The sequence below is a fragment of the Paramisgurnus dabryanus genome, chromosome 1 (assembly GCF_030506205.2).
Source record: "Paramisgurnus dabryanus chromosome 1, PD_genome_1.1, whole genome shotgun sequence".
Taxonomy (NCBI): domain Eukaryota; kingdom Metazoa; phylum Chordata; class Actinopteri; order Cypriniformes; family Cobitidae; genus Paramisgurnus; species Paramisgurnus dabryanus.
The window spans coordinates 56,162,162-56,185,934 of NC_133337.1; the positions used below are offsets into that span (position 1 = coordinate 56,162,162).

A 23,773-nucleotide genomic window follows, 5' to 3' on the forward strand; every position below is an offset into this window, starting at 1 on the left:
ATTATACTGACTAAGAACTGATTGGTGGAAAGGCTTTTCAATCCCAATGCACAACTGTTAATTTACTTTATGCAGTTCATTTAAGTTAAGCTCCACATGCATGTCTAGTAAATAATGTGCTTTTAATCAACATAGGTCCTTCAGATCGTGTCCCAGTGATACCGGACCCAGTTCTTACCTGTTCTGATAACTAAAGTAAGCAGCGTCTCGTGGTATAGTGCACAGCTGCTTCCCATAGCAGCACAGAGTTTGAGGGGAAAACTCAAGCTGTGAGAGAACAAGAAAATAATGAGCCTGTGTTTTGAAAAGCGAAACATGCACATGACAAATGACAACTTACACAAAGCAGGCCAGAAAACCTGACTGTGGGCAAGATGTAACAGCAACCAAAAATTCAACAAAGCATAGCAAAGGCTTAAATATCATTAATGCATTAGCCACAAGCCATTGCTCTTATTCATTCTGTCTTAATACAAATAAGATGGTTTAGACACAATCTTAAAACTTTACCTTTTTCCCACAACAGTAGCCGAGGCTTTGCATGACTGGGTCGATCTCCTGCTCAAAAACCTCAGCCAGCTTGGAGCAGTACTTATAGACCCGCGACGTCTTGCGGTTGTAGAGCCAAGCGTTGTTGAACATGAGCCAGATGTCATCCACATACTGCCACGGCTCCTGATACTGGCCAGTGTCGAGCTTCCGTTTGATGGTAGACAAGTCCATGGGATTCTTGACTATGTCAAAATAGTCCTGCGTTTCGTCAAAAGTGACAAGGTTAAATATCAGTTTATGATGTTTGTCTATGAAGGACATTTTACAGATTCACACCAGCAACATCGTTTGCAGAATTCAAGTTTATGATTACATTATTTTTGTGTTAACAATTAATTTTATATATCATTAATTACACACACACACACACACACACACACACGCGTGCGTGCGTGCATGCATATGTGTATATATATATATATATATATATATATATATATATATATATATATATATATATATATATATATATATATATATATATATATATATATATTCAAGAGGTATTTACATGTGTATATAATTGTTATATTTATTTATAATGTATATTATATATAAATATAAATACTTAATATAAAAATATTTTTATACATGTATGTGTTCGTAATACATAATTATTATACACAATACAAACAAATATACAATGTTAACACAAACTTTTATTCTGCAAACAATTAGTTGCGATTAATCGTTATGCAGCCCTATGTCAAAGTACGCAATAAAAATTCCTAGTTGCACTTAAATGTTCACAGTTGAACAACTTGAATTAAAAAGTCATTACAAGATTTTTTGACTAGTTTGACTAGTTGACTAGTTGACTAGTACTCTCACTGTTCAAGAAAATTGAAATGACTCGTTGCACCTAAATTTTAAGGTTAAACAACTTGAATTAACAAGGAAACATACTGGAATTCCCAGCAGTGAAGGATCCACAGGTTGGCGGAAGGGCAGAGACTCGGGGTCCTGGCGGTAAAGAGACTCAAGTGTGGGCATCAGGGCCTGCCTCAGCTCCTCTGGTTTGAAAACTGATGACAAAGCGAGAAAGTTATTAGTTACTAAAACACATTATTTTTACAATATGAAATTGATTATTTTCACAGCTCACCCTAAACTTTTTTTTTAAGATGGTCTTGTAAATCACTTTTTTAGTCTGACAGTGGGGAATATCAGGTTTTATTGTTGTTTATGTTGTATTTTTAATACGTTTTAAGACAAGCCGTGTGCAAATTCATCTTTGAACACAATTTTCTTCGTATAAAATTGGTGACAATCTCATTCCTTCGGTTTAAAATCGCATTGGATTCCAACATCACAAACATGTAACGCAGTGCTTCCCAATCCTGGTCCTCTAGTACCCCCTCCCAGAATGTTTAAGATGTCTCCTTATTTAAAACACCTGATTCAACTCATCAGCCTCCTTCCAGAATGGTTAATGTGTCCCCCTAACAAGCGGATGAGTTAAATTAGGTGTTTTAAATAAAGAGACATCTAAAACATTCTGGGAGGGGGTACTAGAGAACCAGGATTGGGAAACACTGATGTAACCAATCTTATCAATAAAGTTAAACACGTGGATCAGTAGTTATAGATATTATGTATAGATGCTGCATAGACTCGGCGCTGAAACGAATGCAGCACAGCTGCTTCAGCTCTACTTCTGTGGTGCTCACACATGCAGGGTGAGTGCTGTAACCTGTCAACATCGGCGCTAAAAGATTCAGGCAGATAATTCATGTTGCTGTGTCGGGTAACATTGGGTCCGGTCTTTAAAAGCCACGGCCGGTCGGGTTGTAATTTTCAGGCCCGGTGAGAACTCTACCCTAGGTGGTGTGAAAGGCAGGGACTAATTTGCATATTCCTAGATCTGCATATATTAATGAGGGAAGGGTGGAGTTACATTCAAGCTGTTTTAAAGCGTGAAGAAATTACTGTGACAGGTACAACTTTTACGTATTATGCTATTATGATGATGAATTGATAAAATTCTTGACTGAAATTTGACAGTTTTATTTAGACACTACTTTGTACCAATTCAAGAAAAAAATATCATGAACAATACATATTGACATCCCAATCCACCTAACTTTGTCAATAATTATAACTGTCATGCAGATATTAATACATTTGATTTAACTCCAACTTTGACAATTATTAAATTATCATTTTGAATTCACAAGCTGTTTTACATTTTCTATGATATTAAATATATTATAACAATAACTCTTGCCAATTACCACATTTAGGTGAAATAGAGTGATGGGGCTGCTTATTTTCTCTCAAAAGCGCATCATCTGAAAAAAATTAGGGACCAATGCTGTAAACGCTGCAACCATGTATCATATATTACAGCACTAGGTGTAAAACTAGAATTGACATGAGGGGTCTGATCATACTTTTCTTTTTGTTGACTCCAGAAGGTGAGCTGTGGGTAAGTGTAGGCCCTGAACCGTCCTCTTCTTCCTTAGGCTCAATCTTCACCTCTGGCTTTTTATCCTCACTAGTTGGGGCAGATGACGACTCCATTGGCACACCTTTACAATCTTCACTCAATGGCTCTTCTTTCTTTATCTGATGCCAAAGAAAAAGCAGTTAAACTACATGCAGTCAAAGTTATTAGTTTGTTTATATTAAAGTCATGGGGAAAAAATGTAAAATGTATAATTTACGTTTGTTGGACAATTAATATACCATTCAATAAACATAGTGCGGTGACAGATCGCAGTTGATCCACCCACAGTCCCATGCGATTTGCGGATTAATACGCAAATTTATATAGGAAAGGTTTATCAGTTGTACGTGTTTCAAAGGCTTGCAAATGTTAACATGCAAGTGATTTTAAACAATTTAACAACAAAATGGCGCTTAAGTGAGCAGCTTTCTGTATGCACAAACGAACATCCGGTCCGGTCCAGCTCCAGTCAGACATGATCATCTCTATGACCTTGAAAGATCAGAACTCTTGATGTGTAAACTTTAGAAAAGGTTGCGCTACTTTGTATCATACTGTAGTCGAATAGAGGAAAAAAAACAACATAACATTTTTATGTGGAGCAACTGTTTATGCTACGCCGTTTGTTTGCACGTGCGTTTAAGTGCACTCAAAAGTGCACACACGGAGAGACGAGTTTCCAAAAGTAAGCAAACATATAATCTTTCTGTTCTTGAAAGGGCACATATAAACAAAATGATCTCCACAGTATTCTTTTTCTAATAAAAACATTTATGTATGTCTTAAGTGTATGTATAGATTAGGCAGAAACCAGGTCTGTGCTTCTCTTAAAGAGACAGTAACCTCAATTAACCTACTTAAGTTTGTGTCATTAATGTTAATCAAACAACTCAAGACAAAGAGAAAATCACTTCTATAGCTCTAAAAAATAATTATTATATTTAATTAATACAATAAAGACAGTGTTATGATTAATTTCCAACCCTTTTTTTTGCTGATCCAAAAAATTATCCAATCCTAGCCTCAAAAACCGTAATGTGGTCCGAACCGTGAGTTTTGAAATCCGTCACATCAAACAACTCATTTTTAACCGCTTACCACAGGCTTTTCCTCCGTTTTAATGTCTTCCTGCTTTCCTGTTCTTCCTCCCAGCATGGCTTCTTCATCGTCGTCCTCCTCTTTCAGTTTGGGCTCCAGGCTGGTTGTGGGGTCAGATGGGCCATGTTGAAACGAGGCATCGGTACTGCTTACAGAGGCAGGGGTCGCAGCCTTGCCATCCAATGCTAAGGAACCCTTTTGAGACATCTGAAAGAGATAAAATACTTAGAAAAAGTACAAGAAACAAATAAGCTCAAAATGCAAATTTTCTATAGGATAGCATGAGGGTGAGAATTAAAGAATTTTCATATCTAGGTGAACTATTTCTTTAAACACAAATGAAGTAATATAGTTAGTTCATCCAAAAATGAAAATTGTGTCAATTTTCTCACTCTCATGTTGTTACAAACCTGTATGCATTTCTTTGTTCTGATGAACACAAAGGAAGATATTTTGAGAAATGTTTGTAACCAAACCGTTCGTGGACCCCATTCACTTCCATAGTATTCTTTTTTTCCTACTATGGAAGTTAATGGGGCAACATGAGAGTGAGAAAGTTATGACAGAATTTTCATTTTTGGGTAAACTATCCCGTTAAGGTAGTAATACTCACTGGAGTGCGTGGATGCTGGCTAGCATTTGAAGCAGGGGGACCACAATGAGACACAGTTGGTGAAGCTCCTCCTAATGCCTGCTGCATGACATTGTCAGAACTGGGGGACGAGGGTAACTGCTGTTGACTGCCAGTCGTGGCTGGCTGGGGTAGGCTAGGGGTATGAGGCTGGGGTGTCTGGGAGCCCATCCGGCCTGAAGGAGACATGAGCCGCGGTGTAGGTGTGCGGCTAGGTCCCGGGGAGGGAGAATTCTGATAATAAGGTTGGCAGTGCGGATGGCTGATGGACTGCGATGGTGTGGTTGGTGGATGGAGCCCACCTATGTTGTTAGGACCCATAGAGGACACAGAGGGCCCGCTGCCGGCCCCTCCAGCAGACCCAGGCTGGGCTAAAGGACTGCCAACTGGCAGATTTGACAAGGAAGCCATTTGCCCCTGCTGGTAGGATAATAATAAAAAAGGGAAACAGAAACACAGCACAAAAAAATGAGAGCGTATAATATCAAGTTAGACAAACAACACAATTATTAAAACAAATATAGCTTACTTGAGTGATGCCACCATCATTTCCTGGATGTGCCATCTCAACAGATCTAGGACCGTGAGGACTGGAACCTGGAAACTGTCCAGTTGGCATGTACGGACTTTGCATTTGTGCAGCATTTGGCTGTGGCATCCTCCCAGTGTTCACCTGAAACAGTTAAAACATTCAGCATCATAAAGAACCACTTTTTTAGGGCTTTTTTACACCTAGTCACTTCATGTGTTTTCTCTGATGGGATACCTATCTGATTTGTTAAAACAGTTCCATTTACATTAGGCCACATAAATGTGTCTTGGCAAAATGAATATGAATCCGTTCTTCTACTCCCACGCAAATTGCAAATATACTATTCATTACTCCGCATTAAAAATCTTAAGACGACGTTTATCCAAAAAAAGGCAGCACTAACTGTATGTTGTACTGTATGTTGGGCAGGGGACGCGTTTCTCCTTGCTCGGCATAAGCTGGCGCACACAGAACAGAGCAGGAGAGTGACGGCACTATGATTTAATGTATAGGTCCATGACAGGGAAAACCGTTCACAAAGGGTGGCGTGGTTACATTTGGGAGGAGTTATGCACTGACATATGTGGTCTCATCCACCAGATGTATTTACACTTATCCAGTTTCATCTGAAATGCGTCCCAGAACACATCCTCAAGTTGTTTGAGCGATCGGATTTAAATCCGTATCAAAAATGTTTCTGAGGGCAATTACATCTGGTCTTTTTACGATTGGATAGCTATCCGGTCAGAGAAAACGAATGAAGTAACTGGGTGTAAAAAAAATATCTCAAAGATAATTAAACTCAGAACAACTGCAATGTGATTCAACAATGATGTATGAAGGTAGCACTTCTAATCGTAGTACTCACCTGGTTAAGAGGTGAGCTGAGAGGAAGAGGTGGTGTAGATCTCTGACTCATGGACTGCATTCCCATATGGTTGAATGGATTCATGCCTACAACGCACAAAGGGTACAAATAAAAAAAATGAGTTAATATATCATAAAATATACACTACCATTCAAAAGGTTAAAACCACTTATTAATTCGTGATTTTTATTGTGAATTCACATCTATCCCTTTTCCACCGGTGCTGGAAGTCAATCTTGAACCGTGCTGCATTTTCCACGCAAAAAAGTCTTGGCCCTGTGCCCTGATCCTAGTTTAGAATCAGCTCTTAAATCTGGCTGGTCTTGAACCAGTAAACCTGTGATGTCACCCAAACCCTAGAAGCCTCTCTTGATGGGATCAAAAAGATAGTATATGAGTACACTCTCAGAAATAAAAGTACAAAAGTTGTCACTGGACAGTACCCTTTCAAAAAAGTACACCTTTACCAAAAGTGCATATTAGTACTTCAAAAGTACATATTGGCAGTTCAAAGATACATATTTGTACCTAAATGGCACATATTAGGACCTTTTATAAAGGGTACTGCCCCAGTGACAGCTTTGTACCTTATAATTGACTTTATGTGTTTTCTCTGATCGGATAGCAATCTCATTTGTTAAAACTGTTCCATTTACATTTGGCCACATAAATGCGGAAGATGCGTCTTCTACTCCCGCGCATAATGCAAATACACCTTTCATTACTTCGCCTTAAAAAATGTAAGACGATGTTTATGCAACAACAGGCGGCACTTACTGTATAATGTACTGTATGTTGGGCCGGGCACACGCGTCTCCTTGCTCTGCATGAGCTGGAGCGCGCAGTACAGAACAGCAGGAGAGTGACGGCGCGATGATTTAACATACAGGTCCATGACGGGGAAAAGCGTTCATACAACTCTCTCTCAACGTTTTATTTCTTTGTTTAATATCATTGGAGTTTTTTATTCGTTCTAGAAACTTTTTTTACTCACTGTCGTCGCTCCATGAAGCATAAGCGTGTCGTCTTTGTTTGTTTACCTCTTTGCCGGCTATAACTTCCAGGTGACGCGCTTACGTTTGGGAGGAGTGAAACACTGACATATGGTTTTTCTCTACCTTTGCTGTTTTATTATCTTTTCTCCGCCGCCCTGTCATTTCTCCGCCCTGTCTATGAGGCGCCGAACTCTGCAAGCAACAGTGCGCGAGAGAGACCGACGCTCCGTCCCAAACCGCATACTTCCATACTATATAGTAGGCGAAAAGCACTACTTCTCGTACTCTTTGCCGACTATATAGTATGGAATTAGGCGGTTTGGAACGCAGTGCGAGTGTGTTCACTCCGCTCCACGCTTAACTGAAGTTTCCCTTTTTTTATTAAACGTCTCTGCGTCACGTGACACAACGAATCGATTATGAAATTCGTTGCCAACACTTTTAGTAATCGATTTAATCGATTCGTTGTTGCAGCCCTAGTGGTTTCCCGGACAGGGATTACCTTAAGCATGGACTAGGCCTTAATTTAATTAGGAAATATAACTAGTTTTAACAAACATGTCTTACTAAAACATTACTGGCCTGCATTTGGAGGGAAAACAAAGGGCACTGATGTATTTTAAGATATGTCAGTGCAAGATGTTTTCAGTTTGGACAGCTCTTACATTTATTTTAGTCTAGGACTAGTCTAATCCCTGTCACAGGAACCCGCCCCTAAATGTAAGAGCCAGAGGTGATGTTCGAGCAGCCATCTTGGTATTCCCAACCAGCAGCGTGCGTCATTGACTTGCATTCAAAATCATGATCTTAAATTCACCCGGTTTACAGACTATCAGTCACACAATAATCATTTTAAGGATATTTGTATGTAAATAAATTTTTACTTCTGATGTTATTTACAATGTTTATGTTTAATCGGGGCAGGATGAGGGATTTATAGAAAACTTTAAAGTGAGTTTGTCTGTTGCATTCTGTTGTAATGACACAGGTGTAAATAAAGTTTTATGACAATGAAAGCCTACACGGTCAGCGTTATTTCTGAATATCTGAATAATTGTAAAGTAAAGAAGACTTATATTCTGCGGCTTTAACATAACTGCAAAACCAGCAAATTATTGCATGAAGATGCAGTACTTAAAGTATGATTCTTTATTTTAGATTTCACAATGAGCATGTTTGTCATTAATAATAAATATGCTGCGTTCTGTCTGCTGATCTGATACTGTAATGAAGATCAATTAATAGTTACTCACCACTTAAAAAGTAAAATGTACAACTTTTAATAAATATTATGTAATTGCTTAGGACGTTTGCATCAGTGGCGGCTCGTGACTGCTCTTCCGAGGATGCGCTAATTCAAAATAAGTGTTCAGATTGTCACGTGTGTGGTTCCCTTTTCCAAAATATGTGTCCTGCGTGTGGAGAGATCCTGTGTGCATCACGTGTTTTGTCAAAATAAGTGCCTGCTGCACACGTGTCAAAACCGTTTATGATAAAAGAGACGCTCACGTTCCCAAAATACACGCAAGACACTCCCTTAACAGTAAACTCTGATTAAGCATGAGATTATGAGAGTATCTGGCAAACGCGAGCGTGTCTTTTCAAGCTCAAGTTCAGGCAGCAGGCACTTATTTTGGCATGACACGTGATGCACACACGATCTCTCAAAGCACAGAACACATATTTTGAAATGACGAACCACACACATGACAAGCTACATACATGTTGTGATGAACTTCGCATCATGCGCTTCAAAAAGTCACCACCCGTCACTGGTTTGCATTGTAATAAATGTAACGTTACAGAGAGAGATATAAAAACTAGGGATGGGCACAAGTAATCGTTTGACCGAATACTCGAATGTGGCATCGACGATCGATCACAAAAATTATGACCTTGTGGGTTTATTTTTTTGTGGTTATGGGGGCATTTGGATATCTGGTTAGCGTTACAAGCACCTGCGGTAGTAAAGACCGTAGGTAAAGACTGGGTGCGTGTTTGACATTGTGTTTGACATCGACATAAGCTGCGCAGACCGGCGTATGACATCAGTACCATGCATGATTCAATATTTTATTTTCACCATGAATGAGCCCTTTGATTGCCCCACTCCCAGTTAATCGACTACTTGTTTTTCAGACATATGGATTAATCGAAATGAAAAAAAAAAGATATACTTGCACATCCCTAATAAAAACAGAGACTGGTAAAGTACTGATTAAGCATTAAAATCTGATAACGTCGTAGTAATTTAACAAAATGTTTGGGCATACCAATTTGGCGTTGCGGTGGCTTCACAGTTGTTACGTCATGCGCAATCCTGTCATTTATATAGATCTGTGGTTTTCAGGCACATTTATTATGTTTGAATGAAAAAGCTAAGAATTTCCCTGCCTCCTTATAAAGCATAAACAGCTAATTTATTTTGATCGGTAGTAAATAGAATTCATATTTATGGTGTTTGTTTGGGGTTCTACAAAACATTTCACATTTTAAATGAGATATACAAACCAGCGGCATTCGGCATCCGGTTCATCATCTGGTTTGGTCCTGTGGGCCGCACAATGGAAGGATCCGAGAGAGAACCATCTAAATTTAAAACAAAGAAAGAAATAAGAAGACAAATCTCTCAAATTGCTTAATTTGTTAAGCACAAGCTTCTACCATCCTGGTCTACTATCTTTTCATCTGCATCATGACAACTTCTGAGAAACAGTACTCACTAGGTGGCAGTCCTGCTGGCATCCCTGGCTGACCCATTCCAGCAGGGCCTTGCTGCAGGCCAGTGGGAGACATTACAGTCTGAGTGGGCATCACGCCCTGCTTCTGTAACCGCGTCCTTCGCTTTTCTTCCAGTTCCTTCTGGATCTTATAGATCTTCTCCGCCAGCAGGTGGTAATACTCCGCCTAAAACGTACAATGAATAGTAATATATGAACCAGTGACTGTAATGATAAACACTAAATCTGAACAGGACCGTATCCTCACCCTGCTGTTAGCAGACTCATACATATCTCCCTCCACTTTACGTGCATAGGCCACTAGATTATCCATACGTCTGTCCTTTAGTGCAGCTGGGTCTGGAGTGGGAAAAATGGCCTGGACTCTAAATGAGAAGAAAACAGTAAGCATGTGATGATTAACAATGTTTAATTAATATAATCTTTGACTGTTAAAGCAAAAGCACTGGTAGAAATGTATGACTTACAGTTTGTGAACTAGGTGGTTGCGAAGATCTTGGGTGATGTCCTCGTGCCAGTTCTTCCTCATGCCAGCAGCGGCAGCTGGGTTGGCCACAGGCATAGACCCCAAAGTACTGTCATTCATCATACTGGGAAACAAAGTGATGTGTGAAGACAAATGAGAATCTTTCTTAGTTTGCACATTAACTTTGTGAATCTCAGCCTAGTGCAAAGTTATTTAAAGAGAGAACGTTGACTAGGAGATGCTACTAAAGGATTGCTGACCTCTGGGAGCTCAAGTGTAGCATTGCATCCTGCAGGAGACTCGACTGCTGATTCTGAGATTGACCACCCACTGCCCCATTCACTCCTATGGAATTAGGTCCTGTTATAAGAAAAGTCATAAGAGGAGGCACACTACATTTTTTCGGAGTATGATATATAACCAACACAACATAAAACTGCATATCACTGCATTTTTTTCATTACCCATGGTGTTCAGTGTCCGTGACGTCTGTTGACCTGGCTGTGGCGATGCCTGGTTTCCTTGGTATGTTAGGCCCAAAGCTGCATAAGCCCTCTCAATGGAGCTAGGATCAATCTGCCCAGGAGTGTTGAGATTGGGGGCACTGGGTGGGCCACCGGTCACGCTGCCCAAAGCAGTACTTAATCCCATACCTGCAGATGCCAAGAGAGCTGAGAAGATGGAGATAAAGCAAAAGTATACCATAATCAATATGCCATCTATATCAAAGATTTTTGAGCGTCTTGTGTATGAACAGGTGGAGGAGTATTTCATTAGGCATGATATATTATATGGGCTCCAGTCTGGCTTTAGAGCTGCATATTCTACAGACACCTGCCTCAATCACCTTTTTGACTATGTGCGCTAGAACTTTGATCAAGGAAATTATGTTTCTATGTTATTACTTGACTTTTTTAAAAAGCATTCAACACTGTGAACCATATGATTTTGATTTCGAAATTACAGTGCATGGGTTTTAGTAACTCAGCGCTCATATGGTTCACTTCTTTCTTAACAAACAGGACCCAAGTCTGTGGTGTTAAGGGGACTTCTGACACACAGAGTATAACATGTGGGGTGCCCCAAGGTTCGATCCTGGGGCCCTTATTATTTTTGGTATATATAAATTATATATCAGCTGCAGTACAGTGCAAGCTGCTTTATATGCTGATTATTCGGTTTTACCTGTCCCAGTCTGTTAGCCAGTGGCTGTTTTTTTTTTGCGTGTATAACACCAAGGAGCGTGCTGGAAATAAGTATTTTTACTTTAGCATGTACTACCTGTACATCTAACTTAAATTGAACCATATGTTTAACATTGTTAGTGGTCATGCCCGCAAATATTTGTGCTCTAACGTACACTTGGTCCATACACAGCATGGCTATAATCCTAGGGCCAGCATTCGCTCTTGCTTAGTTCCTAGAGCTACGAATAGTTTGCCTTCTGTTACAAAGCTCTTATCATCGCGAGGGTGTTTTAAAATAAAGGTCAAAAAACATTTATGGGACAAGGTGAATAGTAATTGCACTGAAAAATACTTTGCTGCTAGGGGTGCACGATTCAGAAAATTTCACGATTCGATTCCGATTTTTAGGCTCAAGATTCGATTCAGAATCGATTTTCGATTCAAAAACGATTCACAGTATGTAAATGTAGTTTACTTTTTCCTATGTGACTGATTGTAGTAGATATACAATTTTAAAGAAAATAAACACAACAAATTAAATGTAGTTTGATTATTACTTTGTCTTTATGCAAAAATAAAAACTGATATGAAGCAATTAGATAACCCCTTTTATCAAACTCTATTAAATACAATAATATAGCATATTAATGATAGACAGTGCAGGTCTATAGATTATAAATGTGACTGGTGTTATAATGGTTATTATTTCTATTAGACAGAGCAGAAGCAGGAAAAGTGCCTCTCTTTCTATTTCTCTCTTGCCGATTAAAAAAAAAGCTAAATTCACTCATTATTTCAGATTCAAAGTCTACTTGCTGTCCCAGTGACAGGGGACTTTACATTACAGCTTTGCGTTTTGTAAATCTTGAGTCAGCTTGAGCTTTGCTCGTTCATTGCAATAGGTTTTAGAAAATATATGGTTTATTAATAATAATAGAAAATGAGCCATTTATCGCCATAGAAACCGCAGGCACGCTGAAACTGCACGCGAGCTTTAGCGCGGTAGCGCTCACGGCCACTCTCCGTTTGACTCGGGTTTTACACACAATATTAATCAGACTCGGGACCCGGAGTAATTAACTATGACTGACCCGGACCCGACTGACCATTTCAAATACATACCCAAAACCATATGGGCCGCGGGTGCTCCGTGAAGTCCTCTAATGGTAAAACTTTGCTCAAGTTCAGAAACATGAAGGATACAATGTGACACAAGCTTGTTCGCGTCGCATCCCAATTCATTGAGAAACAAAGCACGTGAACGCACACCGAACTCATTATGTCGCACACAAAATGTCATTATTATAGAGTGTCGTCATCACGGAAAAACAAAAAAGATAAAATTTGATGCCAGATATACTTGGGCACTTGTTAACCTGAGCAGCGCTGCACAGCAAAGTGTGGGAAACACTGTGACAAGAGTGTGCAGGCGTCAGTGTGACTTCGACGCGCCATCTATGGGAATACTGAGATAAACTCATTTCAGGACAATAGTAACACGGCGTTAAAAAAAATATATATATGAATCGATTTTTGGAATTCTATGAATCGATTCTGAATCGGCAATGCTTGAATCACGATTCAAATGTGAATCGATTTTTTTGCACACCCCTATTTTCTGCCCTAAAAATTTTTGTTGAATCAACTCGGATTTACAAGTCATCTCAACTTACTATTATTTACCTTGACTAGAGAGGAGTTGTTATAACTACAGTTGAGTTGTTATAACTTATAAAATTAAGTTGACTCTTCTCAACTATATTTTTTAAGTTGTGACAACTCATCTCTGTTGACATGACTTGTAAATCTGAGTTGATTTAACAAAAAATGTTAAGGCAGCAAAGTTTTTTTTACAGTGTTTTTCTATGTATTTTAGTTTGTTTTGTTATGACGTTTTATCTTCTATTTCATATTGTATGTTTTTTATTCTGTTTTCCTGTTTATTGTTTTGCGTGTATAACACCAAGGACCGTGCTGGAAATAAGTATTTTTACTTTAGCATGTTATCCTTTTGAATTACTGTCTTTTTTGTACGGTTTTAATCCAGAAATAAATAAATAAATAACTCAATATGTGCAGGTTTTAACACAGCAGGTATGTGAAAATGGTAATAAAAGTAGACATAAAAATAATGTACAATATAATTAATAAGTAATTGTGGATGACATATCAGTTAATCGTCTTTGTATGAATAAACACACTCACTCTGCTGGTTTCTCTTGTCTCCTGCGTTTTTCAAAGGCAGACATACAGGGCAGTCGTGCCGTGTGCAGTTCTTCCAGTGAGATATTATCTGTCTGGATGAGGCACAGTGCGCCACTGAAACAATAAAAACACAAATAAAAACACAATATTGGTGTAATGATATATAAAATTGCAGAATAGCTCAAAAATAGATCAGAAAATGTACCGTTTTTAATTTTGTACAGTTCGTACACTTACCTTGGCAAGACTTGCCAGCCTGGCAGTGCGTCATGTGGTTGAGGACGTTCTTCATAGTGCGACAATGGGGCAGATTGCACTGTCGTACTTCCCCATTGGCTTGCTCCCGGCGCTGGCACTTGTGGGCATGAAGCAGAAGCACCAGCTGCTGCTGTATGAGTTTGCGCTTTTCAGGGTCGGCTGCTGGAGGCACACCGCCCACTGCTGATGCAGTCACCGCCGAGGCTGCCGATCCGGGCCCGAGAGTTCCTTGGGTGTTAGGCATCATGCCGGCCACTCCTGCGCCCCCGGAAGGACCAGTCGGCGAAGGCTGGGATGTCTGCTGTAGACAGGATTAAAATAATGAAGTGAGTCTACAATGAAAAAACAGCCACTAACAATTGCTATTTTTATAATACATGGGATGCATATCAAAGAACGTTAGTTACGAACCATGCCAGGTATGCCTTGCATAGGCTGAGGTTTCTTATCAAGGTTATACTGGGCCGGACTGTTAGGCAGACCTGGTTTGTTCTGGAGCTGAGGGGCCAGCCCTGCAACACCAAGACCCTGACTGGCAGACTGACCATATGGGCCTCCATAGGGGCCTGAACTTAAATTCATACCCATCTGTAAAGTATAGGGATGCATTTCAAACAATGGGCAACAAACAGGACAGATACAACATGGCCAATATAAAAAATGTTTTACAAAGTATGTATAATTCTCCAGTGATTTACCTTGTTCATTGCTCCAGGCTGCTGAGCCCTCAGTCCACCCTGGCCGCTTGTGGTCTGCTGCTGTTGAAGAGCCTCCGCTAATAGATTACTGTTGCTGCCCATGCCTGGGTTGTGATGTCCCATTCTGGGCGACCCGTTCAACATCTGCCCCGCCAGCATGTTTTGCTGCTGGGGAGAGGGCCCTCCTGCCTGCTGCTGTCCATTGCCTTTTTGAGATCCGAGCATATTCCTGTTCATGTTACCCATCATCCCAGCCATCTGCTGCTGCTGTTGCTGCTGCATTAGGCTGGCCTGTTGAGGGGAAAGATGTTGCTGAGCGTGTGTGCCCATGCCCTGGGGACCCGAAGAAGACTTCATATTTCCAAAAAGACCCATTGTGGCTGCCCCAGGGCTGCCCATTGCTCCCTGCTGCGCTCCCGGTGTGGATCCATGCCGGAGGAGGTCTGAGAGCTGCTTGTGCTTAGCTGCTGCATCCTGGCCACTGGACGCAACTCCTCCGATGGCCCCGACCCCAGAACCCAAGCTGGTGTGCAGCTGACTGAGGTCCCCTCCATTTGCCAAACTCAACTCTGAGGAATTAATCAGCTCATCAGGGAGGTCATGCTCCAGGTCAAAAAGTGAGCCGAAGTCTACAGAAAGCAGAAAAAGGAGGAATTTAGACAATAAATTAATGATGACTATTAAAGTCCCTATTAACTCTTTCACCGCCAGCGTTTTTTAAAAAAATTGCCAGCCAGCGCCAGCGTTTTTCATGATTTTCTCCAAAGTTTAAATGCCTTCCAGAAAATGTTCTTCTTTAAATATATAAACATACAATATACCAAATGAAAGAACAGACCCTCTGCTTTCAAACAAAAAAAACCGTTTCATCCTACCTTTAGTGGTTCTTATGCAAACAGCTTTTGAATATGGGTAGGTTTCTGCAAAAACACCACATTTTGAGCAAAAAGCAGAGATAATTCCATTTTTGTGACGGACTTTTCATAGAGATCCCATTCAGAGCGATCTTTAAAACAGACACGGACATGCAGCCGCTTGCCATAGGGCAATACTTCCGGGTTTAAAAAGTTGCGGATAATAGCGGTATTGCGGAAAGACGGAAAATCTCGACATTGGCGGGGAAAGAGTTAAATAAAATTTTTGTTATTTTGTATTTTAAGGTTTTCTATAAGATAGCATACTTTAAAATGCACAAAAATTTAGGGGTGCACGATTCAGAAAATTTCACGATTCGATTCCGATTTTTAGGCTCAAGATTCGATTCAAAATCGATTTTTTGATTCAAAATGATTCTCGATTTAAAAAAAACGATTCACAGTATGTAAATGTAGTTTACTTTTTCCTATGTGACTGATTGTAGTAGATATGCATTTTAAAGAAAAGAAACACAACAAATTAAATGTAGTTTGATATTACTTTGTTTTTTTATGCAAAAATAAAAACTGTTATGAAGCAATTAGATAACCCCTTTTATCAAACTCTAAATACAATTATATAATTAAATACAATAATATAGTATATTGATGACAGACAGTGCAGGTCTATAGATTATAAATATGACTGGTGTTATAATGGTTATTATTTCTATTAGATAGAGCAGAAGCAGGAAAACTGCCTCTCTTTTTATTTCTCTCTTGCCAATAAAAAAAAAAGCTAAATCCACTCATTATTTCAGATTCAAAAGTCTACTTGCTGTCCCAGTGACAGGGGACTTTACATTACAGCTTTGCGTTTTGTAAATCTTGAGTCAGCTTGAGCTTTGCTCGTTCAGTGCAATAGATTTTAGAAAATATATGGTTTATTAATAATAATAGAAAAGAGCCAGTTTTTATCGCCATAGAAACCGTCGGCACGCTGAAACTGCACGCGAGCTTTAGCGCGGTAGCGCTCACGGCCATTCTCCGTTCGACTTGGGTTTTACACACAATATTAATCAGACTTGGGACCCGAAGTAATTGAACTATGACTGACCCGGACCCGATTGACCATTTCAAATACAAACCCAGAACCATACGGTCCGCGGGTGCTCCGTAAAGTCCTCTAATGTTAAAAACTCTGCTCAAGTTCAGAAACATGAAGGATACAATGTGACACGAGCTTGTTCGCGTCGCATCCCAATTCATTGAGAAACAGAGAGCACGTGAACACATACACCGAACTCATCATGTCGCACACAAAATGTCATTATTAAAGAGTGTCATAATCACAGAAAAAAAAAGATAAAATTTGATACCAGATATACTTAGGCACTTGTTAATATAACTGGGCAGCGCACCCAAGTAAAGTCAATGTGTGGGAAACACTGTGACAAGAGTGTGCAGGCGTCAGAGTGAATACGACGCAGCACCATCTATGGGAATACTGAGATAAACTCATTTCAGGACAATAGTAACACGGCATTACAAAAAAAAATGTATGAATCGATTTTTGTAATGCTATGAATCGATTCTGAATCGGCAAAGCTTGAATCGCGATTCAATGTTTTTTTGCACACCCCTACAAAAATTGGATATAGGGGATATGAGGACGTAAAAAAAAACAGTTTGTGACGTGCATCAAAAAACGAATTTTTCGAATTTTTATGATGTCATTCTACACTTTAGCTTCTCAACAAATTTACTCTCCACTCAAATGTTGAACAACAGAACAAATGTATCATAAAGCATTGTAAATTACATCAAACATCGCTGTCAGGGGACATGTACACCAAAGCGTTTAAATGGAGCTAAAACACCAGGCAGAAAAACATTTATACTGGCCCGATCGGGCAAGTGGTTCAGGTTTTCACTTGCAGTGCCAAAATTTTAACTGACCCTAATAAAAACTGAGGACTGAGGATGAAGCACTGGTCCAATCGGGCAAGTGACAATAGACCAATTTCGTGTTTGCAAACAGAGATGACGTTTTTTGTGGGCGGAGCCAAACTGGTTGCAGAAAGTGACTGCTCCGCAGTAGGGTTGTGAAGCGTTTTAGCATTAAACTGTGATTTTTATGGATCCGGTGTTCTGTCGAAGTCTGATTCCCCTATGTTACCTTTAGTGCAATGTTTCTTATAGCGTTTTAATCACGTTACATTTATTTTTTAGATAGATAAAAAGTTTAAATGGCTTGGCTACTGATATGCATGTATGTAATGTATATGTATTGTTCTTTTTTGCTTAATCAATTATTTTTACAGTCTGAATCGCTAAAGTACATATAAAAGCAATACTATCATGTATTATATATAATAGCGTTTATTAAATATTTCATAATTTTCCTGTTTTCTATTATTTCTTCCTTATATTTATCTTACGTGTTTGTTCTAAAACTATTATAAAAGTATTATGTTTAAACATACATTAACAAGGCCTGTTTATATATTAATATCACTTTACATCATGTGTGTGTGTGTGCTATATTTATATATTTATAAAGTATATAAACATAATAAATTTAGAAAAACGGGAAGAAGACATAAGCTAAGATATAAGGAAATAAAAATAAATAATAGAAAACGAAAAAATTATAAAATATATTTTTTAAAATTGTGATATTATTGCTTTTTCAGTATAAAAAAAACATTTATTGCGAATAAATTATACTTGTAACGTGATAAAAACGCTATAAGAAACACATGGAGGGAACAGACTTCGACAGAACACCGGACATCTTCTCTACTATTATTATTTTCTATTCTAATTATTAAAAGATTTCCAGATGATTTCCTCGCTCCATTCTGTCCGTTTAAGGGCTTAATGTAATCATAAACACCTACGTTTATCTTCAAATTAGGGATGTTAACAATTAATCGATCTTCGATTAATTGTCGATAAGAATTTACTCGATAAAACTTAACGATTGTTGAAAAACAAGATCATGCACGTGTGTGCGGCGCCTGCGCAAAACACATACAGTCGGAGAAAAAAAATTAAGCGAGCGCGCAAAAGTTAAACTACTAGCTATGATCACAACGATGCTCGATGCCAAGCACACGCATGTGCTTTTTAACGTCATGCGAGACGAGGCTGGCTGGCTGCCAACGCAACGAAATTACATCCGCAGTGGATCTGAGAAGGTCCGATGCAAATACGTTTAGGATACTGAAAGCAAAGACCCTCTTCAGGGAAGCCTGCAAAATTAGCATAGCAACGCTGCTATATACAGAGAAGGAGACCAGGAGCCGTTTTTATTGAACAGATTAAAATGTAATCTTAAATTATGGCAAGAAACTGGCAAATGTAAACTGTAACTGACTGTCGTTACACCCTGAATGCCCGCAACATATATCACTGATCATCATTATTGACTGGCTGAGGCGCTGCGTGTTTTCTAATGGAAGGTTGCCATCTGCATAATATAAGCATCTTTGCTGAAAGTACGTCTAAGCTGAGGTGACAACGAGAAAAGTGCCCTTCGTGTGCTTTTTGGATATAATTACAAACAGTGTATCAACGACTCGGAAAGCGAGGTAAACAACTTGATAAATAACACTTGATAATAATAAAACTGTTATTTTGACATGGACTTTCATGTGTCTGTTGCAGAGTGCCCATGTGAGGCAGAGTTATACACTGTGTCTATTAGTCATTATATTTCATTACGAGATAAGTTTAAATTGATGATTTTATCAAAACAACAACTACATTAACTCATTTTACAATCCCACTAGCATGTTATTTAGACAAAATAAAATATTTTAATTCGCGTGAGGAAGCTGTCGTTTTTATGCACACTTTTATGTCATTGGATATGCCACTGCAGTGAAGGCTTATTGCAATATTACTGTTAACGATTATTCGATTGATTGATCGTTAATTTAAATGATCATCGAATATGGGAAATTGCATAAATTGACATCCCTACTTCAAATGATGTCTTCGACGATGGTATTCTATAAAAATGAAAGCCATCTTTTTTTGGCATTCTTATTCTGACACTTAACAGCACAACAGGACATTTTCTAGTGAGTTATCTTGCTCTTTTCACTCGTGTCTAATTCATTTCCACTGTTTTTCTGCAACCGCATTGCGCGCGCAGCTTGAGGTGACGTAACTGTGACGTCTACTCTAAATTGGTCTATACTTTTTACTGGCCCGAACATCTCTCTCCCGAACGTTTATGTTGAGCCCTGCCAGGGAAACGCCAACTGTGGGTGCGTGCCAGCGTTTCTTGCACGTTATGATACTTTTGTTTTGTTTATCAGTCGTTCTAATATGAGCCGATTTGAACTCTGGGTGCTGAACGTGGAAAAACCTCAACATGGACAAAACTCGCCAGCTGCTGGTGTTTTGTAAAAGCGCGGCACTTCCAGTTAAGTAATAACCTAATTTTAAGTATTTCTACGAGTTAATAAATGAATAGCAAAAACACAACTGCAGTGTTTCCCATACATTGATTTATTTGTGGTGGCCCACCACAGAATCAACACTGGCCCCCACAAATAGAATTTTCATGATTCCCATTTACATTTTTATTTCACCATTTAAAACAGCTTAATACGGCTTAAAATATAATTTGATATATAATACAGATCAAATACAGATACAGATCAAAGAGTAGAAGTGAAACATATTTCAGGTGCCAACACTAGATCAAACTCAAACACAACATGATGACGTCACATATATGCTAATAAGCGGGTGACGTCATCACCACCACAGTCTCCTCAAAATCCTGTGGGAAACACTGCAACTGTTACAACAATGATTATTCAATGTACAATAAACAGATCACCACTCACTTTTTAACCTGATGTTACGTCGTATTACAAACAGCAACACAAAGACATCCAGCAAAAGTCTTATTTGAAACAGTACTGTTAGGTGGTAGCAATATAAAAATTTACAAATCGTGTGGCTGGTAAGTAATAATTAGGGCTGGGTATTGGCAAGGGCCTCGAGATAAGATACATGTGCCATGATACAATGTATCACAATACGGTACAATACGTTGCATGCTGCGATACATTGCAATTCTTTTTTTATCGAAAATGTAAAAAAAGAGCTGATTTTTTTTTTACTTTTTTTAAGCCAAAGTGTTTCCATAGTCAGCTTTGAAAGCTGCAGGTGTTTTAAAATTTTCTGCCATTTTCTCACTCCCGCTAACTTCTGAGACATTGGCCGAATGGCCATATATGACAGACATCTGGACAGCGACAACTACAGCAGCGGCAGAGGAGGTCGTTAAAGCACACAGAGGGATTTGATGGTTTTTTTTAAATATCGATACATATTTATAAATATTGTGTGTAGCAAATGTTTGTTTAGTTTTACCAATTTTCTGCTTATCCATGATTTACTCCATTTGTCTTATACTGACTTCATATCGGCAACATTGCCTTTAAAATATCGGTATCAGCATCAGTCGTCCCCTATCATTTAGTTTAAACAATTTTCTGTATTCCTCTCATTAACTGTAATTACATTTGAGTTTTATCAGACTCATATCAGTCCTTTCTTTACCAAACATTTGCATATACTGTGAAATAATAAGCAAACATCTCAGAAAGACCAATGAAACAAAATTGACGCAGTTTTGTGCCGTTTTTAGCCACCAAGGACACAATACATAAAGTTCATATTCAGAGCTGCTCTCAGAGATCATGAGGATTTTACAGTTTCACTGACAGGGCTCAACATAAAGGACTGCCCGGGGCAAGCATGAGAGACGAAGATTATTTTTAAATATGTGACACTGACATTTTTTTATTGGGGCCAGTGAAAATTTAGGCATGGCAAGTGAAAACCTGAACCAATGGCCCGACCGGGCCATTATAAAAAATTATTTGCGTTGAGCCCTGACTGAGATATGCAATCGATAAATACACACTGAAAACAGATTGTCAGATAAATAGTATGCATTGTTTTGCATGGATTGATCAAAGAGATACATCACAGGCTTGCCTGTTCGGACAGAATAGCCTTGAGTTCGGTCATTATCGTATGCAGAGCTGCGCGCACAGTTTGTACAAAAATTGTAACTGTGCACACCTCCATGTGAAATGGGGTCTCACGCACCCAAAGCGCACAACCGCCCACTCCGCGTTGACATCATTTTTGCCGCGCACTAAAGCGCCTGTGCAGATGAGTATAAACATAGCTTAAGCAGTCAGCGCAGGTGAGATCTGCTTTCACTTTTTTGCCAAAACTGTGGATAAGCGGATAAATGTTCACGGTATGATAACCGTACACGGGAATACCGCCATACCTGTATACTAGGGCTGGGATAAACGATTATTTTTTAAACGATTAATCTAGCGATTCTTTTTCCGATGCATCGATTAATCTAACGATTCATTTTATCAGTCCGATTCCACTTCGATTCGATTCTCGATTATCTCCCCATTAATTAACTAATAGCAATTTATACATGTTGATTTACATATCTGAATGTAAACATTTCAATATATGTTGATTGCTCTTGAAATTTCAAAATAAAAAAAGACTATACAAGTGCAAAATAATGCATTCTTAGTCAGAGGTAGCATTTAATAAAGCGTTTGCAGCTCGTACTGTGCAGTTTAGTAACAGTATAAAAATCTCAAGTTCACATTAATTTATTTTGCATGCATTTATGAGCAAAACCTCTTCAATGTGCCTTTTGATGGTCACACAGTGTAATTTTTATAACTTGATTTGTTTAATCCACATTGTTTTCGTGCTGTTCTAGTCCATGTAATGACAGATATAAACACAATTAGAAGCACATACATTATTAAATCTCTTTCTCTTAAGTTTATTAAGATAGATCAGGACTCATTTACTGCTGTACAGAGAGTGAATGAAAGCGCAGTCTTATGGCAACAGTGTGTTTTTACATATTTCGTTGCTTTTTGTTAAATTGCTCAAAGTCATGACTGTTTAAAACACACTTCGCATCACATTCATGATTTTATGGTAAAATGAGACTCTTTCGCGTCAATCCACGAGCATTTAAACCATAAACAAAGCACTTTCACTTTAATTGAGCTTGAGCAGCGCAGCAGAACCGACGCAGAAACGATCGCAGCACAGTTGCTACAGAGCCGCGAGCTCGCCCTGCTCATGCGGCGGGGTGCATGCATGTTAACATGGGCGCTGAAAAAACATGCGCCACTTACGCACTGCCCACACTTGCTGTGAAGCCGGCGTGGACTGGAGCCACTCGCGTTGCTACTACTCTAGGCCCCGCCTTTTTGGGTCTGACGAATCGACGCGCATATTTTGCGTCTACGTAATCGACGACGTCGACCCAAAAAATACGTCGACGCAAAATTGTCGGTACAGTTGTCCCAGCCCTACTGTATACCATTACAACCCTACTGTCAACCCACCAAAATGAAAGTCTGTTGAAAGTAATAAAGTGGACAGAAATATATTACTATTGTATAGTAAAATCGACTTTTAAAATAATAAAAATAATGATAATACATATATTACATTTTTTATTTCTTAAGTAATATAATCACACTCAAAAAATGTGTGCTTTCATTTTTGATTTAAACCAAGTTTTGTTATGCAGCACTTGGACAAAAATAAAAATGCAATATTTTTAAGAAAATATATTTGTTTGTTTTATTTGATTAAGAAAATATAAATTATTACATGTTATGAATTCAGTTTATTAAACATCCTGTTTGATAAGTAAAAAGTAATTAACCATTAAAGAAAATGAAAGTGAAAATACAGAATCCAGAACATTTAAATGGGATTTGAAAATAAAAAATAATAATAAAAAATAACATTCAATTGTTTTTATAGGGCCTCATGAATCTGCATATTTTAAGCATAATAGCTAATTTAAAGATGGGACAAGCATAAGTCAAGTGTGGCCGGAAATCATTTAAGATCAAGTTTGATTGTTCAAGCTTTGAATCTTTAGGATGGTGCTATAATTTTTCTATAGATGCTCCTAAACGTTTGCTGATGCTTTTAAATAGGGATGCACCGATAGGATTTTTTTGGGCCGATACCGATATTAAACACTTATATACACAATACTATACAGTTGGTCTATTAGCTAGTTTATTTCTGCATCAAATTATTTTACTGAACATGGATTGGATCTTATTAACCATCAACTGACCAACATAATAAGAGAGGCACAAATTAAGCTAAAACAATAAGACAGCAT

At 38.6% G+C, this 23,773-nt stretch overlaps 1 protein-coding gene across 10 annotated transcripts in view; it reads right to left on the reverse strand.

Annotated features, from left to right (window-relative positions):
- Nucleotides 1-23,773, reverse strand: part of ep300a (E1A binding protein p300 a) — a 39,714-nt gene that overhangs the window by 13,212 nt on the left and 2,729 nt on the right. For 3 of the 10 annotated variants that reach the window (XR_012337234.1, XM_073815644.1, XM_065242438.2), the window contains exons 2-20: nucleotides 14,681-15,309; nucleotides 14,394-14,570; nucleotides 13,962-14,283; nucleotides 13,725-13,838; nucleotides 10,797-11,003; nucleotides 10,593-10,692; nucleotides 10,334-10,456; nucleotides 10,114-10,231; nucleotides 9,849-10,032; nucleotides 9,637-9,714; nucleotides 6,131-6,216; nucleotides 5,260-5,403; nucleotides 4,713-5,150; nucleotides 4,100-4,306; nucleotides 2,946-3,120; nucleotides 2,787-2,843; nucleotides 1,459-1,577; nucleotides 511-750; nucleotides 179-267 (exon numbers count right to left, since the gene is read on the reverse strand). Coding sequence is in view for 9 of the 10 variants with exons in the window: in XM_073815644.1 (XP_073671745.1) it covers nucleotides 179-267; nucleotides 511-750; nucleotides 1,459-1,577; nucleotides 2,787-2,843; nucleotides 2,946-3,120; nucleotides 4,100-4,306; nucleotides 4,713-5,150; nucleotides 5,260-5,403; nucleotides 6,131-6,216; nucleotides 9,637-9,714; nucleotides 9,849-10,032; nucleotides 10,114-10,231; nucleotides 10,334-10,456; nucleotides 10,593-10,692; nucleotides 10,797-11,003; nucleotides 13,725-13,838; nucleotides 13,962-14,283; nucleotides 14,394-14,570; nucleotides 14,681-15,309 (3,607 nt within the window). In the remaining variant the exon portion in view is untranslated. The remainder of the gene's footprint in view (nucleotides 1-178; nucleotides 268-510; nucleotides 751-1,458; nucleotides 1,578-2,786; nucleotides 2,844-2,945; nucleotides 3,121-4,099; nucleotides 4,307-4,712; nucleotides 5,151-5,259; nucleotides 5,404-6,130; nucleotides 6,217-9,636; nucleotides 9,715-9,848; nucleotides 10,033-10,113; nucleotides 10,232-10,333; nucleotides 10,457-10,592; nucleotides 10,693-10,796; nucleotides 11,004-13,724; nucleotides 13,839-13,961; nucleotides 14,284-14,393; nucleotides 14,571-14,680; nucleotides 15,310-23,773) is intronic. The other 7 variants (XM_065242443.2, XM_073815648.1, XM_073815647.1 and 4 more) reach the window with 5 other exon arrangements.